Source organism: Equus caballus, chromosome 4 (genome assembly GCF_041296265.1).
Source record: "Equus caballus isolate H_3958 breed thoroughbred chromosome 4, TB-T2T, whole genome shotgun sequence".
Lineage (NCBI taxonomy): Eukaryota > Metazoa > Chordata > Mammalia > Perissodactyla > Equidae > Equus > Equus caballus.
In genome coordinates, this window is record NC_091687.1 from 17,922,127 (window position 1) to 17,942,378 (window position 20,252).

The 20,252-nt window shown below is 48.9% G+C and overlaps 1 protein-coding gene across 1 annotated transcript in view; it reads right to left on the reverse strand.

The window, feature by feature from the left end:
- PKD1L1 (polycystin 1 like 1, transient receptor potential channel interacting) overlaps positions 1–20,252 on the reverse strand; it is a 116,124-nt gene that overhangs the window by 31,186 nt on the left and 64,686 nt on the right. The window contains exons 27-38 of the mRNA XM_023639041.2: positions 17,138–17,330; positions 15,044–15,127; positions 12,581–12,788; positions 10,447–10,553; positions 9,387–9,609; positions 7,448–7,621; positions 5,948–6,067; positions 5,788–5,857; positions 5,336–5,382; positions 3,905–4,058; positions 1,263–1,401; positions 137–221 (exon numbers count right to left, since the gene is read on the reverse strand). Coding sequence (XP_023494809.1) covers positions 137–221; positions 1,263–1,401; positions 3,905–4,058; positions 5,336–5,382; positions 5,788–5,857; positions 5,948–6,067; positions 7,448–7,621; positions 9,387–9,609; positions 10,447–10,553; positions 12,581–12,788; positions 15,044–15,127; positions 17,138–17,330 — 1,604 coding nt within the window. The remainder of the gene's footprint in view (positions 1–136; positions 222–1,262; positions 1,402–3,904; positions 4,059–5,335; positions 5,383–5,787; positions 5,858–5,947; positions 6,068–7,447; positions 7,622–9,386; positions 9,610–10,446; positions 10,554–12,580; positions 12,789–15,043; positions 15,128–17,137; positions 17,331–20,252) is intronic.

Here is a 20,252-nt window from a genome sequence, read left to right on the forward strand (position 1 = left end):
CCTGGCTCCCAGTTTTTCCTCAACACACCTTAGTCAAGCTGTGAAGAAAAGCAATACGTCACCAAAACGGAGCCGCCATCCCCCTTCCAGGTCCCAGTTGATGGAAAGTGACTCTAATCTGGAGGGCGCTGCTCACCATAAGCGGCTGGGTGACGAAAACACAGCACACCACCGAGAGGGCCAGCAGGCGCAGCCACTGCAGACACTGCGTGGGGCTAAACCTGTCCCCAGGAAGAGAGCCGCCGTCAGCACCCTATCTAAGCACAGGGACACAGGCTGGAGGGCCCACACCCTCGTGACAGTGTGACGGGGGCAGGAGTGGGGCTGCAGTGGGGAAGGGGCAGTGCGGGTGGGCATCGTGCTGTTCTGCCCAACAGAGGGGAGTCTCTTCCTGCCGAGAGGGGACGTCACCTGCCCTGAAGCTGCTGAGTGGGAAGGAGAAATCCCACACACAGAGCGCAGAGAGGGGACGCGGAGGAGAATGGGCGGATGCTAATAACAGTGAACTTCGCACCTGCTGAGCACTGAGCGGGGCAGGCGCTGTGCTAACAGCATTGCACTGAGGGCTTCATCTGCTCCCCCTAAGACCCTGTGAACTGGGCGCTAGGAATATTCCTGTTTCACAGATGAGCAAACTGAGGGGGTTTTAAGTAAGTTGCCCATCATCACAGTGATTCAGTACATGCAATTGGGAGAAAGGAGAGTTGGGAGGAAAGCTTCTTGGTTTTGTGGTTACTCTTCACAGTTTAGGTCGGTGTGGGTCCACGGGAGCCACACTGAATATCCTGGGGTCCTGACAGTGGACCCAGCAGCCCAGGAACCAGATCAAGAGGCAGCGGCTGTGGTGGGACAGAAATGGAATCTATGAAATACGCGCCACAATCTCTGCCTCGCAGGGTCTGCTTTTTCAAGTGACGGGGACCATTAAGGACATGCTCTTTGCCTGTGTACCCGGCTCAAAGCCGGCCCTCTAGGGAGCTCCGTAGCTGGGTTCCCTACTTCCTGAGTGAGGGTCCTGCAGCTTCTTGCAACATCTGAGACTCCATCCAGGCCGGGCTGCCATCCTAGAGTGGGCCAGGCGCATATGTTTCTCTTCACCCCCAGGGCGGTGGAGCGGGGAGGAGAGAGAAATGAAGCCTACATCGGCAACAGCCACATCTGGGCTTGCATTTTCTGAGTTGCCAGAAACACAGGGATTTCCTTATAAATGCCAGACTTTCCACCCAAAGACCTGAGGATATTTGAAAACCTCTATGGCTCACCTGTATCCTAGAAATCCTGTCCCCAAGCCACAGGCCACAGACACCATCCCGCAAAGGACCCACGCTGCAGAGCCAGACCAAGGCAGAGGTGCCCTTGGCCACCGGGGAACGGTGAGTTCTTCAAACCCACCGCCAGGGCCTAAGAAAGAATAGGCAGAGGCACACACGTTAACAGATCTCATCATTTCCATGCACCCAAGGGCAGTCGCTAATTTTATGTGTCAACTAGACTAGGCCATGGGGGTGCCCAGACATGTTGTCAAACATTATTCTGTGTTTTTCTGGATGAGATTAACGTCTGACTGAGTAAAGCAGATGGCTCTCCCCAATGTGGGTGGGCCCCATCCAATCAGGTGAAGGCCTGAATAGAACAAAAAGGCTGACCTTCCCTGAGTAAGAGAGAATTCGTGGGCCTGACTGCCTTCAGAGTGGGACATCGGCTTTTTCCAGTTGTAGGATGTGAACTAGAACATCACTTCTCCTGGGTCTCCAGGCTGCCGACTGCACACCTTGGGACTTGTCAGCCTCCATGATTACGTGAGCCTGTTCCTTATAGTAAATCCCTTTCTATACAGACATACACATATCCTATTGGTTCTCACTCTCTGGGGGACCCTGACTAACACCCAGAGATTCCTAATTTTACTGCAGTGGGGTCTTTACTCTCTTCCCATTTCTGTCTCATCTGACAAGCCCAACATTCCGCCATCCCTCTGCCTTCTTCACAGATAACAGGCCTCCTGTACTTTTAACATTGTCTTCACAAGTTTCATAGTTTATGGAATTTGCATTTCTGCCTAGAGTTGCTGGGTCTACATGGTAGACCACTGCATTTAGTAACCATCCTCTCCAGCCTGGGTGAAAACATGTGATCATTCTCAGAGCCAAGTGCTGTGTACAATCAGCATCGTCCATCCAGATTATGCCACTGTCTGGGCTATTCTCTGTTGCTCTATCTGCCCCACAATTTGTATTTTTCACTATGCGTAGCAAGGAGGCGGGGGAAGGGGCAGGAAGGAGGGCAGGGGCCAGGGCAGAGGAGGGGGCCTGTCCCGGGCGAGCAGCGACTCCCGCTCACGATTGAGTAATTTCTCAGGAGCTGAGCACGTAATCAGAGTTGCCCCCATACATTTCCTTGTCTCTGAGTGGAGGTGTCTGGAGCCCCATTTTCTCAGGTGATTGCTTACAGGTAACCCCAATCAGGGCACAGCCAGAGGCAGAGGCAGTGTTACTCCAGGGCAACCCGACACAGAGAGTTTAGGGGGACTGAGGAGCGCTCGCCCGTTGGGAAGCTGGCGTTAGGCAGACGAGCGACACTCACTGCACATAAAACAAGACATGTTGAAAACAAGACAAGAGGCCCCAGATGGAGTCGCTTATGCTAAGCTCCACGTCACCAAACAGAGACTCGACTTAATTACAGTTCCGGCTCTCCCAGAAGTGGAATCTTAAACCAGTCAGTCAGGAATCGCCTGGTCAGCACTAGTGAGGTCATCTGCCCCACAGCCCCTGTCGCCCCTAAGGAAAGCAACTTTGCCACAACCAATCTACCTTTTGCCTGATACGACTTCCCCATTCCCGCTCCCTTCTGCCTGTCTGTCTTTCATTTGGCACAACTGCTTTCTACCTGCTGGATGGGATGCTGCCTGGTTCATGAAGCATTGAATAAAGCCAACAAGATCTTTACGATTTACTCTGTTGAATTTTGTTTTTTAACAGCTGGAAGGCAGAGCAGTCCTGAGCAGTACGTGTGTACGTACTTTCTAGATACCTCATCTGTATCTGGTCTGTCAGGCGTGAGTCTTTGTACTCCTGCACCTGCCCTCCTGGCCCTGTGCGCATGTCGAGCTGTCGTGTAAGGCTAGTGTCCTTGGGCTGAGTTTGCCCTCCAATTCCCAGCTGGTACTGGCGCCTGCACCAACGGCTCACCCACCTACCTGAGGGCCCAGCCACTTGTGGAAACCAAAGTTTTTATGCCTCCTCAGAGTGAAGGGTGATGTGCGTGTGGGCCCAACCAGACTAGGCCTCCTTGGGCTGCAGGCGCGGGCCTTGCCAACCCTGTGCCATAGAGCAGCATTCACAGCTAGCGCCCGAACCCAGTGCTCGAGGACCTGGGTGACCAGGAACCGCAAGAATTCCCTGTTCCTTCACCACACCACCCTGGGCCCTGCAGCCATGTCCTGTAGCCACGTGCCCCTGCCAGGCCATCCCTGACACAGACCCCTTTGGACAGTACTGAGCAGGTATGTGGCTGCCCTCCTGGGACCCAGCTTGCAGAGGGTCAGCTTCTGTGCACACAGCCCCTTTTGATCCTGCAGTTCCACTTCCACTGGCTCATTGCTGAGCTTTCAGCTATGGTCATTATTCACTCTAATTTGCATCAAAAAAATGCCAAGCTTCAAATTTCTTAACTTAAAGAAAAGCTAAGATACTACTACTGAGTTTTTAAGATATGACCAAACTCATGTAAGTATATGGCAGAAATCACCAGGACTTTAGAGCAAAGCTGCAGCCTCAGTTTCAGATGCGCCTGGGGTAGATGTGACCAGAACATTCAGTCACACTTGACCCGACTCCCGCTCCGCACACCCTGCTTCTCCGGACGAGCTGCAGGTTGGGCTCCATACCTACCACTGACTCACCCTGTAAACTGAGAGTGCAGGGGTCACTCTCCTCCCTCGGAGCAGGCTGGCTGAGGTCAGCCCTGTCGGCCTCTGGTTCAGGGGGTGAACAGCCTGCACCATCACTGCTTGCTGCCCTCCTCGGGGCCCCGCCATTCTCAGAAAGAACGTTATGCTAGAAAAGGCAAGGTGAGGATGAGGTTAATGTCTCAATACACAGGGTTTTCCATATAGTAATGCAATTTGTGAGCCTCCTCAGGATTTGAGCACAGCCCAGCCGACTTTGTCAAGCCTCAGGCCTGGAGATGGGTTCTGGGGAGGAAGCATAGGCAGTGCCGGGTGCCAGCTCCTTCGCACCCTGCACAGCCAACGATGGAGTACCAACAGGCTCCACGCAGCCAAGAGTGACTGTGCAGCTGCCCGCTGGGAGGCCGACCTGGACCCTGGCAGAGCAGAAATCGGCCCTGAGCAGTGGATGGGGTGAGGTTCAAGGCAGAAGGACAGAGAGCCAGCCTGGGCGCAGGGAGTGGACACGCTTCGAGAAGGAGAGCGGAGGGGAGAGCGGGCCTGGAACGCAGGCTTGGGGACAGAGCGCCACCCTCAGGAATGGCTCTGAACAGGGAGTCAGAGCTCGGAAAGCATAGGACTCACATGTATCCTGAAACACTTCCACAGAGAAGAGTCCACTTAAGCTAAAGGCACATCCTGCAGATCCAGCGAGACGAAGTGGAGAACTACTTAGAAACTGCCTTCAACTCGCCCCGTGTCACAGGCCGGGTCTGTGCATGTGGGACCTGGAATGGAGTGCACCCAGCATGGGGGTAGCTTCTCCTGTCCCTACCTCATGGGGGGCTGAGGAGCAGCTGAGCCAACACCCGGGGCTCTGCCTCACAGCATCTCTCCCACTGGATCTGACAATGGCCCCTGTCAGGCCCAGCTTCTAAAATGTCACTGTCAAGCCAGCCCGTGGCCTAGTGGTTAAGTGTGGCGTGCTCCACTTTGGTGGCCCAGGTATGGTTCCCAGGCACAGACCTATACCACTTATCAATGGCCATGCTGGCAACGGCTCATATACAAAAAGAGAGGAAGATTGGTAACAGATGTTAGCTTCAGGGTGAATCTTCCTCAGGAAAAAATAAAAGTCACTGTCTGTCCATACATAGCTTTGCAAATTCTGCAGGCTGTACCCCTGCCCATCTGGCCTCTCCTAAGATTCCTGGACAGCTGCCCCCATGGCCTGCCTCCTGGGAAACGACCTTCTCTCTTCACAGCACCCGCCACTGCTCACTGGCCCCAACGGGCACGACGGGTTCCTGCATATCTTTCCCTCATCTCCATCCACCCTTACTCTGACCATCCATGGCCAGACCACAGCCAAGAGAGGATGCCAGAAAAACCTAATTGTTAGAATTTTATGCCAGAGAATTAGCTGCTGTGTGTAATTATATTTACCTTGTATGTCTTCTGTGCGTCTGGCATCCTTCTACTCGAATTAGGGCCTGATTAAAAAGAAATCAAATTTATGATGTGAAACCAGGGATTAAGGGTTCCTGAGGAGAGCACTTTCTTCAGGAAATACTCTTGCCTCCGACTCCACCAGGACGGGCCTTCCTGAGACACAGATGTGGCTGCAAGGAGGACTTTCAACATCGCCATCCTGCTGTGGCCTGGACAACCCATCGAAATGGCTTTTAAACATGAAATGAAGCTCAGTTTTCCTCGTAATGAGCACAATGCAATGGCGAGTAGGACATGCAATGTCTGTCCAGTAGACTGGCCAAAAAAGATCAGCTGCGATGGGCAAGCGTCTTTAACTCTCGCCTTCCAGACTTCATCATTTTCCTGTTGCTGTGTTTTTAGAACAAACAAAATCACCTTTTAAACTTTTTTAAGTGCACACTTACCCTGAGCTGCCTCTGTCCTCACTGCTCTCAGGGGCAGGTGTGGCTCTTCTCCAGGAGGCCCTCTGGCTTCCTGCAGAGGTATGGAGGTTGTTCAGAGAGGGCATCGGGCAATGAGGGCACCGCCCAGGAGAACAGGGTCATGCAGACCAGTTGCTGGTACCTGGCTGAGCCTGAAGAACAGCGACAAGAGCTGCGCCCCCGGAGAAGCCAGAAGGGTGCACAGGAAACCCATCCAGAAGGATCCAAGAGTGACCTCAGTGGGGCCGACATCCAACATGAGCTGCAATAACCCAACGGCAGCAATCACATCGCCCGAAATGAGTCCGACTTAAAACATATGGTCATTTTGTAATCACAAAGGTATTTAATGTGATACCTACTTTATACTTAACCAAAGTTCACTCTCCCTGAATCTTTGACCTTCTACCTCAGGAGTGAAAAAGAAGAAAAAAACAGGTCATAAGAAATCTTTCGAGGGCACCGGCCCCGTGGCTGAGTGGTTAAGTTCGCATGCTCTGCTTCAGTGGCCCAGGGTTTCGCCAGTTCGAATCCTGGGCACCGACATGGCACTGCTCATCAGGCCATTGCTGAGGCGGCATCCTACATGCCACAACTAGAAGGACCCACAACTAAAAATACACAACTATGTACCAGGGGGCTTTGGGGAGAAAAAGAAAAAAAGAAAGAAATCCTTTGGTTTTTCTCCCGTACAAATCTTTTGGACTGAACAAATGTCTGTGGAACGCCCACTTTATGCCAGGCACACCACATGCTCAGCTGACTTAATCCTCACTACAACTGGACAAAGAGAATCAATACCCCCGATGTACTGATGAGCACAAAGACAACTGGTCGACCTCAGAGGACAGAGCACCCTGAGGTTTCCTGACTGCAGGCCCCGTTCTTCAGGAAGCTGTTCCCTTCCTGCTACTTGATGATATTTCTTCGTCATCTTCTTACAAATGCCACACGTATGTCACTTTAGTAAAAAAATCCTGCCATTTCATTACTGTTATTGCATGAACTCCAAATACTTGTGCTCTCTGTTGGATGCACCTCCTGAACCCCACCTCTGAGATGGACCCCTCAGCACATTCCCAGCCACTGGGGGCCCATGAATGGCCATGAGGTTGTCATAAGAAGCAAATCTGACCGTTTGCCCTCACCCCAACAGTCATACTGTAATTTTTGCCTCAGGAGAGGCAGGGCCTCCATTCTAACTGCTTGTGCTGATTTAGAATTAATCTCCACATCTCGTGAGGGTCCGTTAGACCAGAAACACCAAAAGGCATCCCAAGGGCAAATGTGGCTATCAGAACTGTTCTCTTTTTCAGTCAGAGGATGTTTAATTTGAATTAATTGCCAACCTCATAAAATGATTCAAGAGCACTCTCATCAGACACTCCAGGCTGCTGACACCTGTGGAGAAGCCATGCTCTGTGGCACGGGAGTCACAGGTTCACACAGGGAGCAGTCAGCTGAGGCAGGCTTGCGCCTGCTTCCCCCGGAGCCCACTGCCCTGCAGACCCCTCCTGATTCCTTCCAGGCCCACGGGTCTCTTCCCCTGCATAAGCCTTTCCCTGAGGACTGTGCATTTTGCTAATTCCTGAGTCAAGAAGGCACCACACTGTAGGTCTGGGAGTGGGAGGCTGGGGCCTACCTGCTCCTGTCCCACAGTGGTGAGCAGGGCAGTGAGGCCTGCGTAGGCGCAGAGCACGGCGAAGGCCACGGTGAGGCGCGGGGTGTGCAGGAGGCCACTGCCCGAGGGCCGGCTGAGCACAGAGGTCCAGACGTGGAAGTCCTCCAGATACTCCATGAACTTCCAATACCAAAGCTGAAACCAACCAAACAAGAGAGACGCTCAGCGACATCGGGCATTCATACAAACAGCATGAAATCTCGGTTGACAATCAACCATTTTCCGCATGGAGACGCCACAGTCTCACGGCCCTCCTATCCCAGCTCTTTAGCCCCAGGCCCTTTGCAGCTGGCTCCAGCCTTCCAGCCTTGTCTGCAGCCCCTCTCTCTGACCTTCCGCTGGGGCCCCCGGAGCTTTGAGACAAACTGTCCCTCAGCCGCCATGCTTGTGTCACCTTTGAATGCCTTCACACCCTTCTCTCTGGAGCCTCTGTTTATAAACCCTCACCTGGTGGAACTGATCACATCTTTCCTTGTGTTCCTAAGAGATGGTTAAAAACCCTCCATTCCTAGCATGTTCCCCTGCAACACGGTGAACTTTGCTGGGCTTCAAGCACACTGCGGGCTGGGAGCGCGCTCACCCACCTCTGTGCCCTGAGTAGCCCTGCGGGGTTGGCTGCAGTGGGCAACATGCTGCCTTTGGAACTGCACCGAGCTCAAAAGGTTCAGTTCAACTCCAATAACACTCAGTGCTCAATGCTGTTCTAGAGAAAACAGGATGACCAGCAGCAGAACATAGAAGCAAATATCAGCAAAACAGCTTCAATGGGATGAGAATATATTTTTATATAAATGGACTGGCCAACAAAGGTACAGCATTGATTCATAGCCCACAGCCACATGTGCATCCATATGACTAAACTAATAAGTCTACGTTTCTCTCAGAAAGTTCTCAGACAAAACAGCTGGAGAACAAACAAAGTGACAATATTTAGTTATAATTACTTAGAAATAATTGTCAAAAGGAAAGTCCCAGTTGAATCAGGCCTTCAGTGTTAAGCGCTGAAGAATTTCCATATGCTGCGGCTGATTAAAAGTTCTATTTCAAATTCATTGTGATCATTTTTCTTACTAAATTAGCAGCATCAAGACTGAAAATGCCAAAGTGGTGAGCCTGGCCCTCTCTTCCATGGCAGGTGGCGATAAGGACACATTAGAAAGAAAGGTCCAGTGAAACGGGAGGACGTCAGCACCCACTGGCCGCCTATCCCTATCTGAGACAGCCTAGGACACTGTGCACCAGAAACACAAAGTCACATGGGAAGGTGTTTTCTATTATGAAAATAAACGGAAGAAAACTGTAAATGTCGAATAGGTGGATACTTGAGCAAAGACTAGCGCAGTGATGATTTTAAAGAAAATTCATGATGAAATTTGCTCTAAATGTTAAATTAGTAGAAAAATGCACAAGCATTATTATTACAGCTATTGAAAACATATTCATGTATAGGGAAAGACTGGAATATGCAAAGATCAAGTTTCACGGTTGGTTTGTGAGATTATAGGGGATTTTGTCTTTTTTCAGGATCCCCAGCCACGCTGCCCCCATTATGCCTGTATTCTGTTCATCGGTTATCTCGATGTCAGGATATACACAGTGCACTCAAAAGTCTTTACTTAGTGGCCCCTTGGACACCACAGACCACAGGCAACCATGAAGTCTGTAAGTGTTATTATAGTTACAACTAAAAGAAGAAAAACATTGCTACAATAATTAATAAGTGGCAAGGTAACTAATCCAGGCTTGAATGGCCACTTAATTGATGCATCGTTTAAGACACGGTTATCTTGATATTAACTAAGAAAAGAACGAACACGCCTAACTTTAGAGAGTTTAAGTAAACAACTGCCCAGAGAAGCAGAGCTGGGCATTCTGCCAGTTGGCCAGGGATGCCACCCACCTTCCAGAAGCCCGGGCCCCGGCACAGGCAGGCCAGCTCCCGCTCCACGCGGCCGTCCCACCTGCTCACTGCCAACCAGCATTCGGCGGGGAAAAGCCAGCTCTGTCCCTGTCCTGCACACAGCTCCTTCACCATCACGTGGCTCACATACCAGGCGGGAGAGTGTCCACGGCTGTCGTGCCAGAGACGGATCTTCTGGAGTGGGCCCAGAGGAGCCGGAGCACTGAGGACACACAGCGGCTCATTAGGCAAGGCTGCGGGGCGGTGGGGCCCCGGGGTGCAGCACCAGCCCTGGTTCTCACCCTCAGGGGGTAGATGAGACATGTTAACAAATAAGCGTTATGCAGAGCAACATACAAAGCCCCCTGGGAACCCAGGAGAGCGGACGGTGAATTCCCACAGGCCCCTCTCGTCGCTCAATAGCAGATGCTCCTGGTCGTGCGGAGCCCAGTGGCAGCACACAGAGCTCTTCAACGCCTCCCGTTCTCTGTGCTCAATGCACTCAAAGCTCATTCATGTATTAGTGACTGGCATGGAGCAGTCTGAAGCTAACCTCCTCTCTCTAAATGAAGACAGAATACTCCAAACCAACAAATATCATAAATGGAACTTCCCAGGAGAAAAAATATTTAGTTCAGTTCTTTTGTATTTCCTGAGAACGTCAGGTGCTCGTACTCCTGGCTTGATAAATTATCCCTTTTCATCCAACCCCACCATCTCTGCATTGCCAGGTGTGCTTGCTCTTCCAAACTTGGGAAGAATCTAATTAATTTAAACAGGTTCAGTGACATGGAGAAACACTGTGGTTGTGAAGCTGACTAGCGTGTAACGTCAATAAATCCGTCTGCCCCTGCCTCCTCCTTCCTTCCTGCACACACGTAGTGTTTAACCTACTTCAGATAACAAACTGCAAGCCCTTTACGAAATTGTTCCTACGTAAAGTGACGCTCCCTGTCAGAAGATAATGTTCTGTATTCCCACTTTACGGATTGTGAGAAGCCTACGCCAGGTCTGACCAGCCTCCTTTTCTCAAATTGTGCAGTCAGAATATTTCAGATACCTCAGGATAAAGGTGTGTCTGGAATTCCTTTCAAACAGGGGCTTCTCTGGGCAGTAGAGTTCTTTGGGTTCCGAAAGTCCATTTTCACCACATAAAACAATGTAAACCTCAAAACAAAGACACAGGGGTAAGAGTTCATGATATGGACCCTACAACACTAACATGCTGGGCAGGGGATTCTGTACCCCTCCTCCCAGCTCCCCATTCTTCCAAGACCATCCTGGAAGGCCAAGCGCCCCAGCGAGGACCCAGGGGGCCCAGGGAGCGCAGCCTGTGGCCTTCACGCCCCCCTGCCCCCAGTTAGGAGAGGTGCTAGAATGCGAAGAGAACACAGCAGGGGACTCCCCAGCAGGTATCCAGGCACATTTTGAAGCTGGAGTAGCTAAGACAGTGCTGTCAGAGGGACCAACAGGTGCCTGGGACGGACTCTGGTAATTCTCTTACATTCTTGCATTCTCTTCCATAGGAATTTTAGAATCAGTTTTTCAAGTTCCACAAAACACTTTCCTGGAATTTTTATTGTATTTCATTGAATTTAACCTCTCCATGTTTTAGTTTTTATCTGTAAAATGGGTATATTGACAGAACTTAATTCAAAGAGTTTTTTGAGGTTTTAGGGAAGTAACAAACGACACATTGCAAAGTGTCAGTTCACATAAGCTGCTGTTATTATTATTAATGTTATTGATTAGTTTGGGAGAAATGACAAGGAAAATGAGTTTTCCCATCCATGAACAAATATCGCTCTTTATTTAGAACTTTTGTGCATATTGTGCAAATTTCTCCATGACGGTCTTGAATGTGTTTGGTGGATTTCCTTCCAGGCACGTCACCATTTTGTGACCGTAATGAGGAAGATCGTGTTTTCAAGTACGTGTTATAAACGGTACTGCTGTTCTCTAGAGACGCCTTTGATGGTTTTTCCTTAATCATGTATCCAGCAATTTTGCTTTTATATTACTTCTAGTTTTTTGACTCAAGATTCTTTTGCATTTTCTATTTAATAATCATATCAGCAGCAAATAACAATTCTTCTCTCTCCCCTTCCAAATCTTATTTTCTTGTTTTGGTTCTTATTTTATTGTCTCCACTGGAGTTTCCAGTGGTAGAGACGGTAGCAGACGTTGTCTCAAGTTTCACGATTAAATGTAGTGTTTGCTGTAGGGAGACAGCCTCTGTTAGGTTAAGGGGATCCTCTTCGACGTGCTATGTATTGTCTGTGAGAGTGTATATCTATCTGGTAGACTATGTAAACATATAGTGAGAGACTAAGGGCTGATAGTGGGCAAGGATCACACAAGCTTTAAAACACATGTCGTGCCCCGATCTGTTCCGACACTGCTGCACCCTTCTCCCTCGCTCTCCTCTCCCTCTTCCTCCCCTACCTTGTCCAGACTGAGCCAGCTTGTTTTCTCACTATGGGTTCCACAAAGCAGCCTGGCTCCCTGGAGAAGTGCGGGTGAATTCCAGGCCCAGGGGGATCCCTCCTGTGGGATCCATGCAAGCACACACCTGCACTCACACAGCCGGCTGGATGGGCTTGGGTTCTGCCTGCAGCCTCACCTCTACAGCCCCACCTGGGCACACGGCCTCCACGCGGCCGGTGACAGACCGTCTCCCTCCACCTCCTGCACTTTACCTCGCTCCTCATCCATCCCCTCCTGCCCTTCCTCCATCAGCGACTCTGCGGAGACTGTCTTTACCCCAAGCTCCCAGCCAGCCTCGTCCCTGCCAGTCCCCAAAGTCAGTCCGGAGTTCTCCCCCTTTCTCCTGCGATCTCCCTCTGGGTGGTGCTAAGGGTTCACACCCACTAGAAGAGCACAGTTTGGTTCTCAGAGTCTCGATATGCCACTCAGAGACACAAGTGGCTCTGCGCTGCTTTCCTCAGTGAAGGTGGAAAGGGGAAAAGGGGTTGAGGGCAGTCTGCATCTCACTCTTACAGATGCGCGTGGCCAGGGAGAGCCCAGAGGAAGGGCAGACGAGCCCCCCGAGAAGTAAGATGGGGCCAGCTGTGATGGGTGACAGGTGATAGACAGGACGGCCAAATCATCAAACCATGTTTCTGGTGCCATCACTCATGCCCGTCCACACCCTTCCACACCACAATGTGTGTCTCCCAGGATGACCTGCTTACTTTTGCGGTAAAGTGGGCCGGAGCCCGGAAGCCTGTGTCCACGACAACTGCGTACAGCTGTTGGTCCGGCGGAGCGTTTTCTTGCAGAAAAATGTAACCAGTTTTCTTTTTTTCGTGACGATCTACACGTCTGCTTTTAGTAACCAAAAGTGCATAAAGAATTGTAAAAACCACAATAAAAATAGCGGGAAGTAGGTTTTCCGGATGTCTGTAAATAAAAGGACAGAAGTAAACAGTGAGTTACTCAGGAATATAAATATTTAGACAAAGACTGACGAGTGCCCCCCACACTGGTTAACGCAGACACAAACGCACACATATAAGACTAACACCTGTATACACATGTACGCAGACATGTGCCCCTACTGGTCTTCACTGATTTGTTTTTAAACATTTGCTTTGTTACTGGGAGGAGAAAGTAGATTTTTATTAGGGAAAGTGGCCGAGAAGGGAAAGTTGGAGGGGTGGAGTGGCTTCTGCCATCTCTGGGTGTTAGGACGGGTCTGAGCCCCTTAGGGGAGAAGCTGCTTGAGGCTGAATCAAGAGGCTCCTGAAGGCACAGAGCTGCCTCGTGTTCCAATGACCGGCACCCCATGAGCATGGACTCTGGACAAAGAAGCCTTGTGATGACCAGCTTCTGCATCTGAAAAGCTGCACCACGTCAGCGACTCACATCCTCTCTCCGAGGAATTTTCTTCATGAAATATGGGTAAGAATGCCAATCTCACTGTTATCATGAAGAGTAAGTAATAAGACACATATCAAATGCTTCAACATGTAGGTGTGATGAATGTTCCCTCCCTCCAGCAGAACAAGGAGGAGATGCTGCTGTACCTGCCCATCCCAGCTGCCCCTGTGGGTGGGGCTGCTTGCTCCCCACCTGCACCTCACACTCCCCTCCTGTTCCCAGGCTCCAGTGCTGGCTGAGGGAGAACACTGAACCCCGCAGACCCACGGAGTGGAGTCCACATCAGGGCACTCATGCAGGACCCTAACCTGATAAGGTGTTCTGCCTGGACTCGAGTCTTACAGACCCCTGACGGGGTTTCAAAGGGTCAGCACGAGGTCCATGCTGCAGGAGATGTCATTCTCCCACTCCCACCACTGCACTTTGACCCCATCTGAGGGTTGGGGCTCTGCTCCTGGTTTCTCTGCCGGACACTCTCCTCCTTGCCAGAACGGAGACTTGTTCTGAGCCTATGCCATCAGCTCGGCAGGAGCTCATGGTTCTCTGGTCCAGCCTGTCCTTCCTACGCCTGGACTACACCCAGAACCTCCCGGATTCTGCCCCCGCACGGCCTCAGGTGTGGTTTTCCTCTAGACATCGCCCAGGGCTGCCCCTCCCCAGATGGACCCCCCTGCCCCCAGTGCTGTCAGAAACCGCAATTGAGCCTGCTCTCTGAGTCCTGATCACTGAGTCCTGATGACCCTCACAGTGACCAGCATCTGTAGCGTACCTAACTAACGGATCCACCTACTTGTCTGCAAAGTAATCAACTGTTTGATGATTGATTACATAATACAGTAAGTAGCATTCCCTATTACACAAACATAAGGGAGACGAACGTAACACCCAACACTTGCCAGAAAATGCAGACTCTACCATCAATACTCATTCAGTAAATATTTACTCAGGTCCTGCTATGGGCCAGCCTGTTCTCAGTGTGGGGAGACTTTGACGAATGAGACAGAGAAGGTTCCTGCCGGAACGAGTTTACCCTCTACCTACCTATATTTCAGAACCTGAACGTATTTGTTCTATAAAACAATGGCTATAAAAATAGGGTGAATTTTAAATTTATCATTTAAAATGGGACACCTTTGAAGAGGAAGAGGGCGCTATTATTAGACTATGACAACAAGCATAAACCAGGACAAGCAAATCTGACAGAATTGTCACTATAAATACTAACCCATTCGATCACAACTGACCAGAGTCACACTGAACTAAAGCTAAACTCAGAAGCAAGAAAAGTGTTTTGACTTTCTTGCGTTTATACATCTCCTGTCAGTGAATGTTTTTTGGGGTTTTTTTGTTTTTTGTTTTTTGAGGAAGATTAGCCCTGAGCTAACTGCTGCAAATCCTCCTCTTTTTGCTGAGGAAGACTGGCCCTGAGCTAACACCCATGCCCATCTTCCTCTACTTTATATGTGGGATGCCTACCGCAGCATGGCTTTGCCAAATGGTGCCATGTCCTCACCCCGGATCCGAACCAGCGAACTCTGGGCCTCTGAAGCAGAACGTGCGCACTTAACCTTTGTGCCATCAGACTGACCCCAGTGAATGTAAGTATAGACAGACAGACATAGATAACTATATAGTATTACTAATATGCAGATTCCAAAAAGCAAAATGGTACTAAATAACATGGATTTCCAGCATCTGCTGAATTATACGTGAGCATCCTGCATTGGGCATTAGTGTAAATAAAATTTTGTCTTGATTTAGGAAACAGAACTTACCCCTGTAACTTGGAAATGTCACTCGTTTCAAAACTGGCATTCAGCCTTCTTCTTGTGACAGAGAACGCTGCGAGGCGGTCATAGCTAGAGGGGAGATGGGGGTTAGGTCTCCAAGTGTGTGGTGAGAGCAGGGTTTACAGTGTGATGGTGAGCGAGTTAAAGGAAGGACATAAAGGATGACGAGCTCCAACAACTCCAGCTTTATGATTTAGACCCGGTTTAACATATTCAGCTAAAACCCAAGTTAGAATGAGGGACTCTGTTCTGAGGATACACCAGATGCCTTCACGTCCGAGGCTTGAGCACACAGCCGCCGCGTCAGCCCTGGGACATGAGCTGTCCTCACTATGGACTTGGGAGTCTGTTGGGGACATCTTGATGACGACAGACCCCTACAGTCAACTCAAGGCCAGAGACTGTGAGGGTCAAGTCACAGCCCAGTTGTGGACCAACAACTGGGAAACCCATCAGACTCTGTGTGCCTGTCCCTGAACGCCAGTCCTAGCGTTGCAGGTGTCCCATCACTGGGACTCTGGCCATGACAACCATCATCAACACTCACTTTTCTTTTTTTTTCTTTTTTTTTTAAAGATTTCATTTTTTTCCTTTTTCTCCCCAAAGCCCCCCCCCCCCCCCCGGTACATAGTTGTGTATTCTTCGTTGTGGGTTCTTCTAGTTGTGGCATGTGGGACGCTGCCTCAGCGTGGTCTGACGAGCAGTGCCATGTCCGCGCCCAGGATTCGAACTAACGAAACACTGGGCCGCCTGCAGCGGAGCGCGCGAACTTAACCACTCGGCCACGGGGCCAGCCCCAACACTCACTTTTCTTAACAATAAAATCTCTCTGCCTCATTGTCTTCCAGGTAGGTCCCATGTTGTATTCATTTTCATCCCTGTAGCAGCGAGTAGGATGCAACGGAGAATGAACATTGTTCATTCATAATATTCGTAACACTGTTGTTCAATAAGTTTGATGTGTTCCTAGCAATGGCATAATATAAATTAAAGAGTGCGACATAAGAAAAGCAATCAATGGCTGATGAATCGCACTGATATGTGGTAAAATCTGGACATACTCGCCTCCTAAAAGGCAGCCACAAAATGCAGTTTTTATGACAAATTTTCTTAAGAAGGAAATGACTATTCCTATTTTTAAATATGCCTAATAATTGTTTATTCTCTATTCTTTTTTTTTTTTATTTGAAGATTGGCACCTGAGCTAACAACTGTTGCCAATCTTCTTCTTTTTTTTTCTTTCTGCTTTTTCTCCCCAAATCCCCCCAGTACATAGTTGCATATTGTAGTTGTGGGTCCCTCTAGTTGTGGCATGGGGGACACTGCCTCAGCGTGGCCTGATGAGCAGTGCCATGTCCGCTCCCAGGATCCAAACTGGCGAAACCCTGAGCCTCCGCAGGGGAGCATGCGAACTTAACCACTCGGCCACGGGGTCGGCCCCCTATTCTCTATTCTAATGAAAAGGCAACAACAAAAGCCTCTGACAGAATTGTCAGTTCTGCAGCTAGAGGATAAAAAATTTCTAGTTTAGTGACATGACGGGCAGACCCAAAACTCCTGAGGTGGCTGCTCCCGGTCTGTGTGGAGACTCTCCCTGCATCACAAAGTTCACCTTCACACCTGTGCTGGGAGGGACTCTTCTGTGGACGGGGGGATGGGCGCACAAGTCACAGGGCGGGGAGCTGCGCCAGCGGATGTCGGCTGCCTCACTACCGAGCACCCGGAGACCATCGGATGTCTACCAGAACAGCCAATCAACATGGGTACTACCATTCACTCATCGACCATCTCTCCAGCAACATTTGCTGATCACCTACTCCATGCTGGTCACCTTCGGGAGGGGCGGGGACAAAGAGAACCGGAAAACCAGACCCTGCTCTTCCGGAGGTGCAATATCGCAGGGCCCAGGCTGACATGGAAGGTGGAGGAGGCATGTGCCGACAGAGTCGACAAACAAGACTGCTCCAGTCCTTACAGGTGGACAAGGCCAGGGAGGGCTCCAGGCGCTGCGCCAAGCACGGGAGGAAAGGCAGTCGCTTACTAAAAATCTCAAATCCTTTCTCAGTAGTGTGTCTTTACCTGCAGTTCACTTTTTCTGGAGAAGTTCCTGGTTGTGGAGAGAAACTTTCAGATTTCCACTCTCCTGTGTCCCAAAACAGGCATCGGATCCACTGGAAATGCACGGCATAATTCACTGACTTGGCCAAATATTTGTTCAGAGGTTTTCTGTCATAGTCAGCATCTAGTAAGGATAAATATCCCAAGTTGGTGTCTAAAAAGAGAAAAAAATAAATTAAGAAACACAAGCTAAAGTTTGCAAAAAGGCATTACTCATTCCAAATACAGATGGAGCAGAACACAGTGGGACAAGGAGTGGGAGCTGGGTGGGACCTGGGAGAGCAGGTGAGTGCCGGCCGCTTCTTCTCGCCAGCACTTAAACCCTGAACTAAATGCGTCCAGTCGAAGCTCTGGCGTGCTGGTTTTCATCTCAGGGCGAGAGAGGGGGGAGCAGAGTGTTGGGAACGCTTCCCTATGTCCTGAGTCCCTCCGGACATGCTGAACGGGTCACGCCACTGCCCTGGGGGCGCAAGAGAGTGGAGTCAGCTTCTCCACCTCCCACCCAGACCCCTTCCTTGCTTCTCCTCAGCTCCATCAGCCAGCCTGCCAAATATTTGCGTGTCCTATGTCTGCAGCCACCCTGGTGAGGACACAATAACCATGTGGTTTTAGCCTATCATTTTTGGATAATTTTTATGTTTAGAAGCAAAAATATTTAACATTACATCTATTTAAAATGTGTCCCTAAAGCTTTTTAATAAATGATGTTGGGACAACTAGATATTAGCCATTTGTAAAAATATGATATTAGATCCTTATCTCATGCCACATACAGTAAAAATCACCAACCAGAGATTTAAATGTAAAAGAGTGGAACTGTACAGATACTAAAAGAAAATATAAACATGAAGGACTTCTTTTATAAGCTGGGTATAAGGAAGGAATTCTAACATGACTCAAAATCTAGGAGTAATAAAAAAAAGTAATAAAAAAAGATAAATTTTGCCATTAAAAAAAAACTTTTGAAAGGCAAAAATCCCAATAAAAACAAAGCCAAAAAATTATATGAATCAAGAAAAACCAAACTCAGTGGAAAAATGGGTATATATGAACAGTTCACCAAAAAAAGGTAGATAATGGCCTTCAAACATATGAGAAATGCGCAATTCATAATATCAAATGCATATTAAAACTACTATTTCTCAATTTTCCAACTGGCAATATTCAAAAGCTTGAAAATATACTCGGTTGGCCAAGCTGTGGGGAACAGGCCCTCTCCCGCACAGCTGAAGGGGAATTTGCAATACTTCCCCACACTGCACACGCATCCCCCTTTGACCCAGAAATGCCATGGCTTGGAACGTACCTTGCAGATCACTCCTCGCCTGAGTACATTACAGTATCTGCACAAGCGTGCCCCGTGCGTACACGGGAGCTGGTTGAATAAACATGTGCAGTGGAGAGGCTGCAGCAGTAAGAAATAACCGGGGGATTGATGAATGAATATGTATGGAGTGATTTCCAGATGAATAATTTAAGTAAGAAAAGCACACCACAAAAGAATGTAAGAAACAGGAGAAATAAGAATGTGTGTGTGCGAATGTAGGCGTATTTTCCCAAAAAGAAACACATGCACGCACACGCAGTTATTGAATCTATATGCTGAACTGGCTTAGAAACAATGACATTTGGTGCATATATCTTCTATCCTAAATGCCATTCCCTATCAAGAAACTGAGGCTCGTGAAGAAATGCCTGGTTACAGGAAGGGCAGGCAAGGTGTGGATATGCCTGGGGTGCCCTGGTGTTCCCAAAGGCAAGGAAGCACCTGAAAACTCCTGACGTCATGTCAAAAATATTCAGGAAGCATCTTGAGGGAGCTCCCACTGGAACAATCTGAGCATCAAAAAGTAAAGTGATGTAGTGGGCTGGTCTCGTGGCATAGCGGTTAAGTCCATCCAGTGTGCTCTCCTTCAGTGGCCCAGGTTCACATGTTCAGATCCTGGGCGCAGACCTACACCACTTGAAAGCCATGCTGTGACAGTGACCCATATACAAAATAAAGGAAGACTGGCACAGATGTTAGCTCAGGGTGAACCTTTCTCAAGCCAAAAAAAAGAGGAAGATTGGCAACAGATGTTAGCTCAGAGCAAACCTTCCTCACCAAAAAAAAAAAAAATGACACTAAAATGATGGAAATGAACTAAATACACTGATTTTAAAAAATCTGTGCATTCATCAAGACAAGAAAGCAAGAGTGAGAGAGTGAGACAGGAGCTGTTCTTTACTGAAGAATGCCAGCTAAATTAGTGATGAAATCAGAAAATCACCATTGCAACCTGCGTTGCATCACGAGTGGAGGCCCAAACCACAGGGTTAAAGGTTCCAGGGAAAGGAGGTACCACCCAATTAACCACAAAGGGAAAATGTTCTATTACAATGGATAGATGGGTGGTTATCTCCTTAACCCAATTACGAGACTTGGCATCGCCTATGGGTTATCCACCAAACAGCCGGGAACTGAATTTAATCATGAGACAGGAAGGAGTCCAGAATATGAGACATTCAAAACATAACTGACTTGGGCTCATGAAAAAGTCAATGTCATGAAAAAAAGACATAAAATGGGGGAGATATTCTAGATTTTAAAAGGATCACAAGCACATGGCAATGAAGTGCACTGATGAATTTTGACTTAATTCTGAATCACAAATATAAAGAGCTATAGAAGGCACTGGGGGTCAACTGCAAAAATTTCACTGTGGACCGCAGAGCAGATAAGGGTCTTGAACTGACACTGATTCTTTTAGTGGAGTGGAGTCGAGTTAAGTAGGAGAATATCTTCCTTTTTCTGTGATGCATGTTGAAGGCTGGAGGGACGTGGTGTCTAAAACTTTCTCTCCAATGGCTCTCCCCAAAGAGCTGCACCCCCCCTTACACATGCACACACACACACACACACACAGATACAGCAAACGTGGCAAAACGCCAACAAGTGGCGAATCTAGATGAAACAGATGCAAGTGTTTGTGTTCATTTTTTCCCCACTTTTCTGTCAGTTTGAGATTTCTCACAATAAAATACTGTGGGAAAGGAAACATCAAATGCCAAATTTTTTAAATTGCCATTGATAATT